This window comes from Pecten maximus, chromosome 12 (assembly GCF_902652985.1).
Source record: "Pecten maximus chromosome 12, xPecMax1.1, whole genome shotgun sequence".
Classification (NCBI taxonomy): Eukaryota; Metazoa; Mollusca; class Bivalvia; order Pectinida; family Pectinidae; genus Pecten; species Pecten maximus.
This window is the reverse complement of record NC_047026.1, coordinates 18,443,653-18,462,959: the sequence shown is the minus strand read 5'-3', so window position 1 is coordinate 18,462,959 and position 19,307 is coordinate 18,443,653. Positions and strand designations below refer to the sequence as shown.

The 19,307-nt window shown below is 35.2% G+C and overlaps 1 protein-coding gene across 1 annotated transcript in view; it reads left to right on the top strand.

Moving 5' to 3' along the window:
• The window catches only part of LOC117338897 (cilia- and flagella-associated protein 43-like), a 40,876-nt gene extending 26,150 nt beyond the window's left edge, over positions 1–14,726 (top strand). Inside the window, exons 28-42 of the mRNA XM_033900262.1 lie at positions 2,996–3,087; positions 3,343–3,549; positions 3,793–3,963; positions 5,149–5,277; positions 5,972–6,091; positions 6,664–6,771; positions 7,569–7,744; positions 8,231–8,465; positions 8,874–8,986; positions 9,260–9,419; positions 9,927–10,000; positions 10,465–10,555; positions 11,055–11,135; positions 12,573–12,726; positions 13,106–14,726. Of these exons, the coding sequence (XP_033756153.1) occupies positions 2,996–3,087; positions 3,343–3,549; positions 3,793–3,963; positions 5,149–5,277; positions 5,972–6,091; positions 6,664–6,771; positions 7,569–7,744; positions 8,231–8,465; positions 8,874–8,986; positions 9,260–9,419; positions 9,927–10,000; positions 10,465–10,555; positions 11,055–11,135; positions 12,573–12,726; positions 13,106–13,275 (2,081 nt within the window). The 3' untranslated portion in view covers positions 13,276–14,726. The remainder of the gene's footprint in view (positions 1–2,995; positions 3,088–3,342; positions 3,550–3,792; positions 3,964–5,148; positions 5,278–5,971; positions 6,092–6,663; positions 6,772–7,568; positions 7,745–8,230; positions 8,466–8,873; positions 8,987–9,259; positions 9,420–9,926; positions 10,001–10,464; positions 10,556–11,054; positions 11,136–12,572; positions 12,727–13,105) is intronic.
• Positions 14,727–19,307: the final 4,581 nt, after the last annotated feature.

The window sequence follows — 19,307 nt, the reverse complement described above, 5'->3', positions numbered from 1 at the left end:
TGACAGACATTTTCTTCATTCTTATGAAAATCTGTAGAATACACATTAACTCTAGCTTTTACCCTGGTTATGGTATCTGAATTGAGATCAGGTTTTATCTGGACTGAGATCAGGTTTTATCTAGACTGAGAACAGGTTTTATCTGGACGACTGAGATAAGGTTTTATCTAGACTGAGAACAGGTTTTATCTTGACTGAGAACAGGTTTTAATTGGACTGAGAACAGGTTTTATCTTGACTGAGAACAGGTCTTATCTGGACTGAAAACAGGTTTTATCTGGACTGAGAACAGGTTTTATCTGGACGACTGAGATCAGGTTTTATCTGGATGGAGAACAGGTTTTATCTGGACTGAGAACAGGTTTTATCTGGACGACTGAGATCAGGTTTTATCTGGACGGAGAACAGGTTTTATCTGGACTGAGAACAGATTTTATCTGGACGACTGAGATCAGGTTTTATCTGGACGGAGAACAGGTTTTATCTTGACTGAGATCAGGTTTTATCTGGACTGAAATCAGGTTTTATCTTGACTGAGATCAGGTTTTATCTTGACTGAGAACAGGTTTTATCTTGACTGAGAACAGGTTTTATCTGGACTGAAATCAGGTTTTATCTGGACTGAAATCAGGTTTTTTTCTTGACAGATCAGGTTTTATCTTGACTGAGAACAGGTTTTATCTTGACTGAGATCAGGTTTTATCTGGACTGAAAACAGGTTTTATCTGGACTGAGATCAGGTTTTATCTTGACTGAGAACAGGTTTTATCTTGACTGAGATCAGGTTTTATCTTGACTGAGAACAGGTTTTATCTTGACTGAGATCAGGTTTTATCTGGACTGAAAACAGGTTTTATCTGGACTGAGAACAGGTTTTATCTGGACTGAGAACAGGTTTTATCTGGATGACTGAGAACAGGTTTTATCTAGACTGAGATCAGGTTTTATCTGGACTGAAATCAGGTTTTTTTCTTGACTGAGATCAGGTTTTATCTTGACTGAGAACAGGTTTTATCTTGACTGAGATCAGGTTTTATCTGGACTGAAAACAGGTTTTATTTGGACTGAGAACAGGTTTTATCTGGACTGAAAACAGGTTTTATCTGGACTGAGAACAGGTTTTATCTGGACTGAGAACAGGTTTTATCTGGACTGAGATCAGGTTTATCTGGACTGAGAACAGGTTTAGCAATTTTTTGCCAATATTGGTTATGGTTTCTAGACTTCTTTTATGCAGATTCAACAATTTTTCCTTCTTTTCTTGGTTATGGTATCTACACTTTTAAATAGATTCATTCAGTTATGATTAAATATTTCAAACATTCAAATATTCTCAATTATTTTGTAGATATTGGTGATTAGATTCATTCATATATCAAATTCTTACCCTTTTCCTTGGATTCCTTTTTTTCTGAATTTCCAAATATTTAAATAAATTTGAATATTCTATTATTAGTTACTCATTGGAACCTTGTTAAACCAATTTTAATTATTATAATTTATACGGTGTGTAATTATGATAAATTATCTTCACAGTACCTATATCAGATAGTTCCAGTTTATGTTATAAAAAGTTCTACTTTCATTGTTTTGTAGATCTTTCTGATTTGTTTTGATACAAGTTTTCCTTTCTAAAATTGCTGGATAAAAATTGTTATGAAGGTTTTTTTCTTTTGAAATAAAATTCACTTGATTTACTTGGTTCCAGAGATTATATATATTGTAATTATTTCTCAGTCAGTGGGTATGGTGTCTAACTATTTTAGAAATTGTCTGTAAAATTGCTAGTGCTTTCAAAATTATACAGATGCAATTATTTTCTTTACTATGTAATTATTTTCTTCCAAAATTCTCGAATAAAAATTTCTGTTAATATATTTGTCTCGGATCATTTTTTTTTTAATTATTTGTTTTGATACTTTAAAATCTTATTTTTATGGCATATCAGTCCAAACTCTAAAAATGATAACACATTTTAAATTACATTGTATTTTCTTTTAATAATCCAACTTTTAACATTTACTTTCTGTCAGTATGGTTATTTCTTTAATATTTCAATATTTAATTTGATATTAAAATAATTTGAATTTGAGTTGTTTTTTATTCAGCATATTTCACTTCATTTAGATTCTGATGATTTTCTTATTTTACATTTTATTTCTTTCATTTTATTAACAGTTTTTTTTTTTTCCATATTGCTTTGTAACATTATCTAAAACAGGATTTCCCAACCCCGTGTCCATGTATATTTAACAAAACCATGAAAATGTGAGATTTTAAGGTCAGTCCGAATGAAGTAAATGTATTAATAGATATTTCACAATCATGAAGTAACTACATTTTAAAATAAACTGCATTTCTATTTGACGCTTAACGTTGAATATAGATTTGAGATTATTTGTTTTTGTATTTGATAAACATCATTTTGAAAAGCATATGTTTTTTTTTTCAGAAACCTTCTCTTTGTTTATTGTAATACACTGTCCAATATTAATATACTCTGATTAATGAGAATACTATAATTATTATGTCAGTTATGATAAGCCTAAACGTTATCTCTCTTTCTTTCAAAAAAAAAGAAAGAAAGAAAAAAAAAACATACATACATACATGTTCCTATATATTATATAACTGTGCATTTACATAAAAATTAGTCAATGGAATGCAATTGTTTCTTTACAAGAATATATGATATATAAGAAATATTCTGCAAAACATGTATACATGTATACATAAAGATGTTACTGATGAATTGGCTAGTTTAGAATTTCTACTTTCATTGTTTTTAATTATCATTTTTTTTTAATTTATTTATTTTATTTTGTGTGTGTGTGTGGGGGGGGGGGGGGGGGGGGGGATGGGCTGTTATATACATGTGACAACTTTGAAAAACACTAAAAGGTATTAATCATTAGTTTAAAACTGCAGCTTGATGTTCCACTAATAAATCTGACCTTTTGGAATAAAATATATCTCATTTTATCTGTTCAACCAGGTGCCATGTTTGGAGGTGCTAACGAGCTGTTCTATAGTCAATTTGACCTTCACACCAGGGAACAGAAGACCACACAGATTATACTTCTAGAGGTGAGTCATGAGGGGTTAAATATGTCAAAGAGTAAAGGTTATGAGAGGTGAGAGGTCATTATAGGTTAATTTCATGAGAGGTGAAAGTTTATATGATGGTTCGGATTTGAAAGATTTAGGAAATGCTGAATGTCAAGAATATTTATTGAAATTTCCTATTTATTTGGAACAATGTTTTACCAGTATGGTAAACATGGAGGTTCAGGTTCTTAGTTCTGTATATTGTCCTAACAATTATAATTTTTTTTGTAACAGGATGCCATCCATCGGATCAAGTTAACATTCAACAAGGAGTTTGAGGAAGTGTACCAGAGAAAGCTGCAGGATATCTCAAAAATCAAGGAAAAGAACAAGAAAATTATCAAGAACATGAGAGATTTGAGCATAAATGAGGAAATAATTGAACCGGAACTGAGTGTTCTGGAAAATCCCGAGAGTATTCTGACTGTTGATGACCGTGAGGTGAGTTTTGTTGAAAATACTGTAAAGAAGATATGTAGTATATAGGTTTATATTTTCATGTTAGATTTTCACATAATTTTTCAAGAGGCATTGATTGTGATGCCAATTGTCAAACTAAAGGTTTTTTTGGGGGGGTTTGTACATCATTTTATTTCATTTATTTATTGCAGACAGTTTTCTGTGAATGAGAATTGGTAGCTTAAAGAAACACTTCTGTAGAAATTAACTGTCTTTATTCTGTAGATTAAGGTAGAGAAATACCTCACACCAGCTCAGAGGAAGAAGAAGGAAATACAGGATAAACAAGACGAGGAAAGGAGAGCTCGAGAAAAGGGAGACAATGCTCGTGAGCGTGGTCTGGATATGATGATGGGTGGAGTTCTGGAAATCAAGAAGGAAGATGAACTGAAGAAGGTTTGTAGTACTAGTATATGTTTCAGGATTTAAAAGGAGGATAAATCTGAGATAAGTGGAAAAGCTAAAAAGGAGGATAAATCTGAGATAAGTGGAAAAGCTAACTATTAGACTAACTATAAAACATTAAAAAATTGAATAACAGCATAACGTTTGATAAGACAGGATGTCAGAATAAACAGAATTAAGATTAGACCGGATGTCAGAATACACAGAATTCAGATTACACAGGATGTCAGAATACACAGAATTTAGATTACACAGTTTGTCAGAATACACAGAATTTAGATAACACAGGATATCAGAATACACAGACTTTAGATTACACAGGATGTCAGAATACACAGAAGTCAGATTACACAGGATGTCAGAATACACAGAATTTAGATTAGACAGGATGTCAGAATACACAGAATTCAGATTACACCGGATATCAGAATACACAGAAGTTAGATTACACAGTTTGTCAGAATACACAGAATTTAGATAACACAGGATGTCAGAATACACAGAATTCAGATTACACAGGATATCAGAATACACAGAAGTTAGATTAGACAGGATGTCAGAATACTCAGAAGTTAGATTAGACAGGATGTCAGAATACTCAGAATTAAGATTACACATGATGTCAGAATACACAGAATTCAGATTAGACAGGATATCAGAATACACAGAATTCAGATTAGACAGGATGTCAGAATACACAGAAGTTAGATTACACAGGATGTCAGAATACACAGAATTAAGATTACACAGGATATCAGAATACACAGAAGTTAGATTACACAGTTTGTCAGAATACACAGAATTAAGATTACACAGGATATCAGAATACACAGAATTAAGATTACACAGGATATCAGAATACACAGAAGTTAGATTACACAGTTTGTCAGAATACACAGAATTTAGATAACACAGGATGTCAGAATACACAGAATTCAGATTACACAGGATATCAGAATACACAGAAGTTAGATTACACAGGATGTCAGAATACACAGAATTTAGATTACACAGGATATCAGAATACTCAAAAGTTAGATTACATACGATGCCAGAATACTCAAAAGTTATATTTGATTGGCTTTAATATCAACTTGCTGGATTAGCAAATCTTAATGTCTGCATGCAAAAAAAAAAAATTACAGGTGTTTATCAAAAATTTAATTGATTCCATAGGACATTCCAAAGCCTGCATTCATGTCTCTGAAAGAAGAATCTGATTGGACAGAAGATGAGCAGAAAGCTGCCAAGGAATATGAGCGCAAAGTGAAGGAACTTATCGAGGAAAGGGAGAAATATCGCAAGGTAACTATCTTCTATCCCAATTACATGTATAGTCAAAGTAAACTTTTCTTCTAGAGGAGAAAATTACAAAATGATAAAAGGTGGGTCGGAGGGGAGGTATCTTTACAGGGATATATCAAAATTGAGTTTGGAATAATAAAAGATTCGTCAAAAATGTGTTATCAAAGTTGTAAAAGAAGTTTTATAATTGCTGAAGACTTTTTTGCATGTAAAGTTAGTGTGTTCTGAAAGGCTATAAGACCCATGTATGTTGATCTTTCATTGGATCACTTATAAACATGCAAATATAATAAAATATTTTGTCAAATATATCTTGCATAAAATTCTTTTGTAACATGAATGATAAGATTACTGTTTCTCAGATAGTGTTCCACAAATTGAGTTATATTCACAATCTTCAGAAGTAAATTGATAAGATTTTGATCCAACTTCCTCAAGTTCTTTCCAAAACATGTTGTTACGTTCAGACAAATTTTGGGACGATATTTGGAAAAAATTTTATCCATACTTTTGATAAAAATTTCATTTTCAGAATGTCCTTGACAGTAAAATTCTACCCACTTTCTTGGAAACCTTGAAATTCATGAGCCTAATTTATCTATGATGAAGAGTTTTAAATATTCCTGTACCTCCTTCTGTTATTCTGTCTTCCATATGTGTCTTATTGGGTTCAATATGTTAATTTTTTGTTTAGCAACTCGAGGCCGAACTTCGTAAGATGCAGGCAGTAATCCATGACAGCATGACACTGTTTGATGAAACTCTGAACCAGGTGTTTATGAAGAAAATCAAAGTCATGATGGTTCTCTATCAGGTAGGCAAGCACTGTAGAATGACGTAAAAAAAAATTCAAATTACTGAAAATCAGGAAAATACGTTATCAGTTTTGATATTTTATAATCTGTTAGGAGAAAATGAGAATTTAATAAAATGTAAAAAAAAAAATTATATTTTATGAATTTTATTCATAAATCAACACATTCCTCTGGAGCGCAGAAATCCTTTTAATAAGCACAAAGATTATCTTTCAGACTTAAATGTCTATTACAAAAATCATAATTATTGGCCATTTGTGAAAATTTAGGTCGAAATTAGGTAAATACATTTGTGACTAATTTTCGATTAGAAATTAATGGGGCTCAATTATAACAATCCTTACAGATGTCACATTGTAAAATCACGGGATTATCTTATTAATCTACAGGTAAGGGCCTGGTAATAAGCAGCCCACATCCCTTACAGTATCCATACTGAAACCCCATGCAATGATTATACATTTATAATGCACTTTAATAAGCCAACCTCATCAGAGTAATAAATTGACTCATATTGGGGATATAAACAATTAAGTACCATTTTCCAACATTTGCTGTGATTTGTATTTAGGAGGAGCTGAAGATCCTACGTCTCCGGCACAACCTCCTGTTGGAGGAGGAGTTGGAGACACGCGAGCGTGATCTTAATCATCTCATGGAGCACAAGAAAAATATGAAGGTAAGTATTTATAGCTACATATTTGTCAATTTAACCAACCATTAGATGAGTCAAATCATCAGCCTTTTAATGTCTGTCTGTCCTTCATATCATCAGTCTTTTTGTCTGTCTGGCCTTCATATCATCTGTCTTTTGTCTGTCTGTCCTTCATATCATCAGTCTTTCTGTCTGTCTGTCCTTCATATCATCAGTCTTTTTGTCTGTCTGTCCTTTATATCATCAGTCTTTCTGTCTGTCTGTCCTTCATATCATCAGTCTTTTTGTCTGTCTGTCCTTTATATCATCAGTCTTTTTGTCTGTCCATCCTTTTTATTATCAGTCTTTTTGTCTCTCCATCCCTCATATCATCAGTCTTTGTGTCTGTCAAATACCATATATATACTGTGTTATGTACCTCTTGTGATGGCAGTGTGCCTCACTACAATCCATGTTGTCCTGGCCTACATGTAATATACAGAGATCTTGTCTTTTCATCCTACTTCTCAGGAAGTTTCTCATTGCTGGATTACATTTCAATTTGGTTTCCCTTCTCACTAGATAACAACCCCTTTTTTGCCCTTCTCCCTGTATAGAGAATTATGTCCCTTTGTCAGTATTTTAACATTCTGTTGAGCCAGCTTTTCTGTGGTTTATTATAATGATAAATGTATATAAACTATATAAGAAATATTTTACCCAAGATATAAACATAATATTCATAACAAAATAATAATCTACTAACAGATATTTTGTGTTATGGTGTTTATTTTTACTACTCTGGTAAATTAAATAAATGCTATATATTTATTTTTTTCCAGGTGATCACTGCCCAAGCTATGATGGAGTCCAAGAAGCATGTTGATGCATTCCGAGAACAGTATGACATTCTTCTCGCTGAGGACAAGGTCATGGATAGATCATTCAAGCGTGAATTCCATGACGTCACAGCACTGCAACAAGACCAGTTGTATAGGCTCTTCCGTAAACGCCCCAAGTATGTCGACTTTGTGTTCACCAGACTTTAAACAATATATGTATTTGTTGAAAGTCATTAAGAACAAGTCACTCAAAATATTGAGTTATTCTGGTCAGAAACATACCTATATATGATAAATACTTTAAACCTGGCTTTAATTCATTTGAAGTGTGACTATATTTTGTTGAGGAAGTAGAGTGTGCTAAACCAGCACATTTCTATTTGAAACTGACTGAAATATTAAAATGATTTAAACAATCAGCAGAGATTAGATCAGATGCAGAAACAACATTTTTCATTGGTATTCAAGATTTCCATTCCAGGCCAATATTAGTTTCCATTAATGCATTTCCTGTTTTCAAAAAGAATCTCTTTTTTTTCAAAGGTAGCATTTGAATCGTGATTTTATTATACATAAATGTTTTGATATAAGATGGCTGTTTTAGAAGTCTACCCCAAGCTCTGTCTTCAAATTCAATATATATCTGATCTTAAATCATGCAGGGTTCCTCGCCTCAAAGGATTTGATGCCCCAGCACCGTCCTCTGTGGATCCTTCAATTCCAAATCCATTTGCGGATCGTCCTTCCACGGCGAGCTACAACAATCGTGCCAAGAACCAGTTAGAACACTCCATCGCTGACCTTGACAAGGATATTAACGCCCCAGAGGGCATTGAACCCCACATCTGGCAGCGGTTGTGTAAATATCGCAGGGAAAAGATTGAAAATGACGTCTTGGTATGTATCTTGCTATCAAGGTCATAATTTGTAATGTTTTAATTTTCAATGGATCTGTTTTTCACAATTTTGCTTTATCTTCAAAAAATAGCTGAAAATAACATAACATCCTTCACAGTACCTTGCGTTCTAACGCTGACCGATAAAATCCCACAATACTTATTATCATAAGATAGAAACTGACTTCAAATATGTTGAGCTGTTTACAAAATCTGTAAATGAAAGGACTGATTAAATGTTTAAAGCAAATACATAATTAAATGTATTTAAAATCAAAGTACTAAGTTTATGAATTGAACTTTTATTATATATGACACTAGATTTTTTTCTCTGAATTTTTCGGGGTTTTTTGTTGTTTTTCTTTCTTTTTTAAATTACAAAGTTTTGAAAATAATTATTCTGTTGCAGACGAAAGAAAAAGCTCTGATACTGGCAGAAATGGAAGCATTCCTTCGAAAGAGACAAGATGAAGATGAACAAATAAAAAACGATATAGACGGCATTTATGACACTCTAAACAAGTGAGCTGAATATTCAAAACGCAACATCAGCATTAGTTTCGAGTCAATTCCTTCAGTCTTGTCGACTCGTTCAATGAATAAATGTAATTCTATCTACAGCTGTACACAGAGAAGGCTAAATATCATCTAATTTCATCATTAATTTTGATTTTGCTCACAAATGCAGACAGAGAGGGTTAACAATCCAATTTAAATCAGTCTTGTAATTTCCTCTCCTCTACGATACACAGCAGTACCTATCTTTAATAATGCTTTGTTCTCTTTCTCTGCCAGGCTGAAGGATGACCGACAACGATTTAATCTGAACCTGGAAGTACAACTGATGCTGAAACAGGGACAGGTGGAAGTGGATACGAGTACGTTTATCCACGACTACAAGGACAGTGCCCTCATCCACCGGAGTGTTGTAGAGGAGCTCAACAGCAATATCAAGGTATACATTGTATATTCTACATGGATATTCTCTGCATTGGATCTACTTACAGAAAAGTTATCTGCCTAAATCCCATGTAGGATGTAGGTAGCACCTAGTTTATTGAGAACATGATATTATCTAAACAAAAATCATAATAAATCATAATTACTGTAAAAAAACATTTTTGCACAGGTACTTTTTGAGGCTGAAAATGCTTAATTAAAACTTCTATCCGTATATTTTGCGCATGAAAAATTTTGACCAAAAACGATGTCCAGGAGGTCCGAAAACGATGTATGAAAATGACACTAACACAGATTAGTACATAACTTTACTTATAATCATTCTACTAAATCCTTGATGATTGATGGTAATATTCACATTGAATTTCAATAGGATATATGTACGTGTATCATGAATCATTAAAATTATCTGAAATACAAAAACTGCTTTAAGATGAAGGTTATTTGTGTGATATGTTATAGGTTGAAATTAAATTACATGTTGTTGTGTTTAAATTTTCAGCAATTAGGAGAAAGCAAAATCGCCAGCATGGTGGAAAGTAAAGATTTTAGAAAAGGCATCATACAGCTGGAATGGTATGTCTCTTGACTCATATCGACTTCCAAATTTCATAATGTTAATTGATTGTCAAAATGGCGTGTGTCCATCAACAATGTCTTCAGATGACTTTTTCTTCTATGTGTATTTAAATCTCTCAGCTGGAACCATGTTATTAAAAACTGAACCATCATTAGGTAGATATACTTAAGAAATGGAGAAACTGAACACACAGTGATACAAACACAGCATGCTACTACAATTACTGGGGTGCCTGCTGGCCATGAGGATTCTTCTGTCAGACTTAGAAATGGTGGCATTCCCTTGCCTTAACCCACTGCATGTTCATGCTTGGCATGATGAGACAAACACAATCATGTTATCAGAATTAACCCAGTTGAGGCAATTGACACATATTATCTAGATCGCCTATTTATATAATAATTGCATTGTAAAAATATTTATGATGAACTATTCAAAATACCATTTTTCATTTTCAAAGGGAACACAAGAAAATGATCATGCAAATGGAAGATTTCCAAAACAGAATGAAAGATATTCAATTTATGAAAGTCACAAGAGAAATTCAATTGGTGAGTATTATGTGTAGTATATTCCCTTCCCCTCAGTGAATGTGCATATTTTGTGTAGAATTTTTCCATACGATTAATTTTCATTTATTTATCTATTTATTTATTTATTGTTTTTGTTTTGTTTTTATTGTTTTTTTTTAAATCATTGAAATGCTTGAATTGGTCACTCCACTGATACATCAGGTTCTTATGGTATCATTACACTTGTATTTCGGCCATTGCATATTTTAGGTTGAATGAAATCATTATGAAACATTTTCAAACTTAATTATGCATGGATATTTTTTTCAGAAGTGTTTTCATTGTTCCATGTAATGACATTTGACTGTACAGCATATGTAATTTAGTTTGTAAACTTGTGTTAAAGTTTGTAATTTGTTTAGTTGGTTTTTTTTATTATCAATGGTAAGGTATTTTGTACCTTTATTTTAAACATCAAATTGGTCAAATACATATTTTGTTATTAACTTTTTTAAGATTTGTCAAATTTTTGTTTCAGTATTTGTCAAATTCAGACTATGATGGAAAGAAACAAGAAGAGATTGGAAAACTGGAACAGACTATCCTGACACAGCTGAGGGTGAGACTGTCTTTAAGTTGTTATTTTTCAACAGTTAATACACAGTTGTTTTGACAGTACCCTAAACTTCCTATTTATTTTCTGGAAACTGAATTCTTTTTCAAACTAGTACTTGAACTTATTTAAATGGTTTCATATAATACAGTTTATTTATACAGATACATTTCTTATCTTTGGCAGACCTTTAAGATTATTTATCGCTTGTCAATTTCTTTGAGGTACAATGTATGTATAATTAATTAAATAAGTATTTATATAATAATCCGAATTTTTATGTTAATGACCCTAGCGACCAAACAACAACTGTTCTGAATACATTATGACAAAATTAGATGATCTGACCACACGGGGACATTGTACGATGTTTACTTGCCGAAATATACGCATTTTAATTCCAATCCAAACCGCCTCACAGCTTCGGGTCGCCATCTTTGCTCAAATCAAAACATCTGTGCGTTTGAAAGAGTCAGTACTGCAAAGCTTCTAAATGATCTTGTGTTACAAATTTTAAGATTATAATAGAAACGAAATATGGATTTTAAAATAATTTGATTTAAATTACTTATGCATTAGGTTAGCGAATCGTAGCAATTATTTACAATGCACTCTAACGTTGTACTCACTACTGATCACAATGTTTTTATTTAGACATTTTCTATATCTTTCGCTTCATATCATTTTAAGAATATTGATTTAGATTTCCCAATAATTTCGCGGGAAATGCATTTGATGACGTAACCGTAAGTCTGCAGGCTATAGAATCAGGCATCTTTAGTCGATAAATGGAGGTTTGGAGTTGATAACACTTCGGTCCATTAGCTGTATGATATTTCGTGGCGTCGGTTATTAGAACGTGACACGGAAAGCACAACGATACTAAAAACAGAAGATCATTGAACATTCCCGGATTATTTTCGCTATTTTTGAGACACCAATGTGCTAAAATACAACGGAAAGTAACACAGATTTAATTCATAGTTATCGTATCGTAACCTATGTAGTTGGGCTAGACCTACTTTCGTTTTACAGTTTCTTCTCTTCTTCTTTGGTTATTAAACCTCCGTCAAAAATGACGATTACGGTTACGGATATGGTCATAAAAATAATTCATATTCTGATCCATAGTCGATCTAATTACTTAATTGCGGGATATTTCTATCAAGTATATTTGTACTTCTCATGTACAGGGTGCGTCTTTGTTTAAAATTGACTGGTCTGCAGGTCTGATCTGACTCCCCCAGCTGACCCTGACCACAGGGCCACGTTAATATCGTATCCTTTTGTAAACACCTCATAATAAATGTATCAACGGCAGAATCGTCTGGATTACAATTTTTACCGTTTAAATACTTTAATATATAAATACTTATTACCGGTTAGCTTGTAATAATAATAATAGTAGTAAAAAAAATGACTGACAATGGTGTTTGTTTGTAGCATCATGAGAGGAAAGTATCAGCCAAGAAACAGCAATTACGAGAACTTGGACGGGCTCACAAATTGAAGGATGACGATAATCGGGAGATGGACAATGAGCTCACAGAGCTACACGTCACTGTCAATGAAAGACGGCATATCGATGATGTCAACGGTGAGTCACATTTTTGTCATATTTTGTCTTTGTATGTCATGGTCAGAAATTCTACCGAAATGCTAGTTTATTAGAGATCAATATTGAGTCCGATCTCCAGACAAGAATGAATTACTAAAATAAACCAAGGGCATTAACTCATTCAAAACTTGTCAAACTAAAAACACTGCTAAATGTCATGATTATACAGCCTACCAGGCTATGATAAGTCCAAATTATATCTAGACTGTAATAAAATCATGGGTAGATCAGATCATGAGGTCAGCCTGACATCGTCAATATCATAATTACTGTATATAATGATTTATAACTTCATTTTTTTTAATGTGTATATCAATCCATTTGCAATAATAATTGGTAATATCTTCTTTTTTTTCAGCTGATCGAAGATCAGACTTTGGGCGTGAAAGGAGATATCAAGAGATTGTACAGAGGAGGAAGTTAGTCGATCTTGCGAAAGCACAGGCACAGGAAGTAGCTGTGTTACGTGCAGAAGTAGAAAGACTACGTATGCGAACATTCCCCGCCCTAGTACAAGTTGAACACTGAAGGGTGATCGTTGCTTATGACGGTCAAAAACTTGTGATATTTGTACGAAGTGAAACTTGACTTGTACTGTCTGTGACAGTAAAAACTTTGTGATATGTGTATAAAAAAACTCTATTGAAACCATTCAAAAGCCTTTACAGTTATCAGAAGAAAAAATTGTAGAAAACTGACCTAATAGTTATTAAAAAACACAAAGAAGACTTGAAAATAGCCAAAAATGTCACTTCATTATAAACTTTCTGTGGTGAACATTTGACCTTGTGAATGTATGAATGTAAAGTGCTTAATTATCTTTTTTTTTCTGCAACTTGCAGAGTTTAGCTCTATCAGAATATGAACACTATTGTAGAAAGATTCTCAGAGAATTAAGTTTTTCTGTACTGCAGATTTCTAAATTCTTTGTACCTGGTAAATAAAAACTGTGTGAAACTTAAATCATGAATTTTAGATCATGGTTATTTATCTAACTGATTTATATCACAAATAATTAAATTTTGAAAAGTGAAGTTATTCAAAATACCGACCTAAAATAGCGATTTTGTGATTTGAAGTTTGAAAATGAATGAAGTCATCTACATAAATTTCAGAGGGCAAGAAAAATCCCATGTCAAATGGCTCACTACCAGTTCTTTGGATCTGGGCAAGAAAAATTGTCTACTTCTTGATGGACCAATTACTTATAACATATTGATTTATTGATTATCATCATATTTACACTGTATTTATATGACAGACAAGTAATTAATATTCATGTTACATGTTACATATTTTAATTTATGGCTAGTTCCATGAATTCTACATTTGGAAAACTTGTTTTACCAAACCTCCCTTTCCCTTAAAATGTACTGTGTCTGGTGGATTTGTAGTTTTACAATTTTCTTGCCCTGCTTAAAAATTTACTTTGATTTACAGTGTCCTTCACATACTGTGATAATGTGATCGACCACATGAAAACATTGTAATTACCGTATTTATCATTAGATACTGTTAATCCCCTCCGCTAGTGTAAAAGGTTAGTATTAAAGCTTTGGGAGGGCTTATTTGTGGATAAACACTAGGTATACTGTTATATACCTACCCATTGTCATAATGATAAATTCATTCCTGTGATGATATATTGGGTGTTGTAATTTGATTAAGGTCGACCATGAATTTGTACAGTATATGGTGTCAAAACAACAGAACCTGTTTATAGGGACTGCCTCTTATAATCAACCAAAAGTTGGTCCCTCAAGACAGGTTTTCACTATTGACAGTTTGGTCCTTCATACACAGATTGCAATACTTACCTGTATTATTGCTTCATCTTACAAAAGGACAAGTACATTTTAAACAATTTTAAACAGGATGGAGTCACTCATCCATGAGGTGCGTCTTTTAAGACATATTTTATTGTTTTATGATAACACCATAGCTGTTTCTTGTGGTTGATTATATATACCATGATGTAAGAAAAATATTTCTGTATTTTTTTCCAGCTAGGAGGACATTTGGAATTGACTACAATTTAAATGATTTCACATTATATATGTGTATTATTTATTTTCATAATTAAACTGAAGATTATGAATTATTATTAAATGATATGATATAAAAAGTTAATATTGTGTTTTCTAGTTCTTGATTATTCCAATGTTGCAGCATCAGCCGAAAATTTCATCAATTCACCTTAACATTAGAAAGAATACATTTAATCTTATGAAATCAAAACCACAGTTAAAAACATAATAATAGTTGAACTGCAAGTTTCAAATAGATGAATTTAGCATAAATATCAATTTCCATATGAAATAGAAATGGATATCTCAGTTTGATGGAAAACTGGGCAACAAATGCTGCTTGAGATACATAGTCCACAGTCCAGAGTTAGTATTGCTTAAGTTACAATCCTTATTCAGACACAATGATTTAAAGATATCAAATCTTAATACATCCATATCACAAAATAGCTTTTACAGAAACGTTTCAGTACTCTCAGTACTTTGACTATTTGTTACCCTGTAAAGTATTTATATTAAACCACAACATTAAAATGATCCTGTATCTTTTATGTTGGATTTGACCTTGGCTTTTGACAGATTGACACGAAAAAAAATAGTGAATAGAGCTAATTACAACTTTGTAAAATTTGGTGAAGTGAAGTTACAAATATCTTGGATGGAGCTAATCGAATGAAAGAAATCAGCATTCTATGAACTTGACTTTAAAACAAGTACACATTAGTAACTTTACAATTAAACTGGAACTGAATATACCTGCAGTCAGACTTTTGATTTTGCTAGAGTGAGAGATATTTGCTCATGTGCATCCTCCATATTCCAGGGTTACACTCTCATTCCCTCTCTACATCCATCCTTGATACTCTTGGGATTACACTTACTTTCCCTCTGCACCTATCCTTGATACTCCAATGCTACACTCACTTTCCCTCTCTACACCGACACTCCATACTCCAATGTTACACTTACTTTCCCTCTCTACACCGACACTCCATACTCCAATGTTACACTTACTTTCCCTCTCTACACCGACACTCCATACTCCAATGTTACACTCACTTTCCCTCTCTACACCGACACTCCATACTCCAATGTTACACTTACTTTCCCTCTCCACACCCATACTCCATACTCCAATGTTACACTCACTTTCCCTCTCTGCACCCACACTCCATACTCCAATGTTACACTCACTTTCCCTCTATACACCCACACTCCATACTCCAATGTTACACTCACTTTCCCTCTATACACCCACACTCCATACTCCAATGTTACACTCACTTTCTCTCTCCACACCCACACACTACACCCACACTCCAATGTTACACTCACTTTCCCTCTCTACACCCACACTCCATACTCCAATGTTACACTCACTTTCCTCTCTCTACACCCACACTCCAATGTTACACTCACTTTCCCTCTCTACACCCACACTCCATACTCCAATGATACACTCGCTTTCCCTCTCTACACCCACACTCCATACTCCAATGTTACACTCACTTTCCCCTCTCCACACCCACACTCCATACTCCAATGTTACACTCACTTTCCCTCTCCACACCCACACTCCATACTCCAATGTTACACTCACTTTCCCTCTCCACACCCACACTCCATACTCCAATGTTACACTCACTTTCCCTCTCTACACCCACACTCCATACTCCAATGTTACACTCACTTTCCCTCTCTACACCCACACTCCATACTCCAATGTTACACTCACTTTCCCTCTCTACACCCACTCCATACTCCAATGTTACACTCACTTTCCCTCTCTACACCCACTCCATACTCCAATGGTACACTCACTTTCCCTCTCTACACCCACACTCCATACTCCAATGTTACACTCACTTTCCCTCTCTACACCCACACTCCATACTCCAATGTTACACTCACTTTCCCTCTCTACACCCACACTCCATACTCCAATGTTACACTCACTTTCTCTCTCTACACCCACACTCCAATGTTACACTCACTTTCCCTCTCTACACCCACACTCCATACTCCAATGTTACACTCACTTTCCCTCTCTACACCCACACTCCATACTCCAATGTTATACTCACTTTCCCTCTCCACACCCACACTCCATACTCCAATGTTACACTCACTTTCCCTCTCCACACCCACACTCCATACTCCAATGTTACACTCACTTTCCCTCTGTACACCCACACTCCATACTCCAATGTTACACTCACTTTCCCTCTCTACACCCACACTCCATACTCCAATGTTACACCTTCAATTTCCCTCTCCACACCCACACTCCATACTCCAATGATACACTCACTTTTCCCTTTCTACACCCACACTCCATACTCCAATGTTACACTCACTTTCCCTCTCCACACCCACACTCCATACTCCAATGTTACACTCACTTTCCCTCTCCACACCCACACTCCATACTCCAATGTTACACTCAATTTCCTTCTCCACACCCACACACTCCATACTCCAATGATACTCACTTTTCCCTTTCTACACCCACACTCCATACTCCAATGTTACACTCACTTTCCCTCTCCACACCCATACTCCATACTCCAATGTTACACTCACTTTCCCTCTCTACACCCACACTCCATACTCCAATGTTACACTCACTTTCCCTCTCTACACCCACACTCCATACTCCAATCTACACTTACTTTCCCTCTCTACACCCATCCTTGATACTCCAATGTTACACTCACTGACACTTACCCTCTCTACACCCACACTCCATACTCCAATGTTACACTCACTTTCCCTCTCCACACCCACACTCCATACTCCAATGTTACACACTCACTTTCCCTCTCCACACCCACACTCCATACTCCAATGTTACACTCACTTTCCCTCTCTACACCCACACTCCATACTCCAATGTTACACTCACTTTCCCTCTCTACACCCACACTCCATACTCCAATGTTACACTCAATTTCCCCTCTCCACACCCACACTCCATACTCCAATGATACACTCACTTTCCCTTTCTACACCCACACTCCATACTCCAATGTTACACTCACTTTCCCTCTCCACACCCACACTCCATACTCCAATGTTACACTCACTTTCCCTCTCCACACCCACACTCCATACTCCAATGTTACACTCACTTCCCTCTCCACACCCACACTCCATACTCCAATGATACTCACTTTTCCCTTTCTACCACCACACTCCATACTCCAATGTTACACTCACTTTCCCTCTCCACACCCATACTCCATACTCCAATGTTACACTCACTTTCCCTCTCTACACCCACACTCCATACTCCAATGTTACACTCACTTTCCCTCTCTACACCCACACTCCATACTCCAATGTTACACTCTACTTTCCCTCTCTACACCCATCCTTGATACTCCAATGTTACACTCACTGACACTTACCCTCTCTACACCCACACTCCATACTCCAATGTTACACTTCACTTTCCCTCCTCCACACCCATTACTCCATACTCCAATGTTACACTCACTTTCCTTCTCCACACCCACACTCCATACTCCAATGTTACACTCACTTTCCCTCTGTACACCAACACTCCATACTCCAATGTTACAACTCACTTTCCCTCTCTACACCCACACTCCATACTCCAATGTTACACCTCAATTTCCCTTCCACACCCACACCTCCATACTCCAATGATACACTCACTTTTCCCTTTCTACACCCACACTCCATACTCCAATGTTACACTCACTTTTCCTCTCCACACCCACACTCCATACTCCAATGTTTACCCCTCCACTTTCCCTCTCCACCACCCACACTCCATACTCCATGTTACACTCACTTTCCCTCTCTACACCCACACTCCATACTCCAATGTTACACTCAATTTCCTTCTCCACACCCACACTCCATACTCCAATGATACTCACTTTTCCCTTTCTACACCCACACTCCATACTCCAATGTTACACTCACTTTCCCTCTCCACACCCATACTCCATACTCCAATGTTACACTCACTTTCCCTCTCTACACCCACACTCCATACTCCAATGTTACACTCACTTTCTCTCTCTACACCCATACTCCAATGTTATACTCACTTTCCCTCTATACACTCATACTCCATACTCCAATGTTACACTCACTTTCCCTCTCTACACCCACACTCCATACTCCAATGTTACACTCACTTTCCCTCTCTACACCCACACTCCATACTCCAATGTTACACTCACTTTCCCTCTCTACACCCACACTCCATACTCCAATGTTACACTCACTTTCCCTCTCTACACCCACACTCCATACTCCAATGTTACACTCACTTTCTCTCTCTACACCCACACTCCATACTCCAATGTTACACTCACTTTCCCTCTCTACACCCACACCCATACTCAATGTTACACTCACTTCCCTCTCTACACCCACACGTACACCATACCATCCAACCTGTTACACTCACTTCCCTCTCTACAAAACCCACACTCCATACTCCAATGTTACACTCACTTTCTCTCTCTACACCCACCTCCATACCAATGTTACACT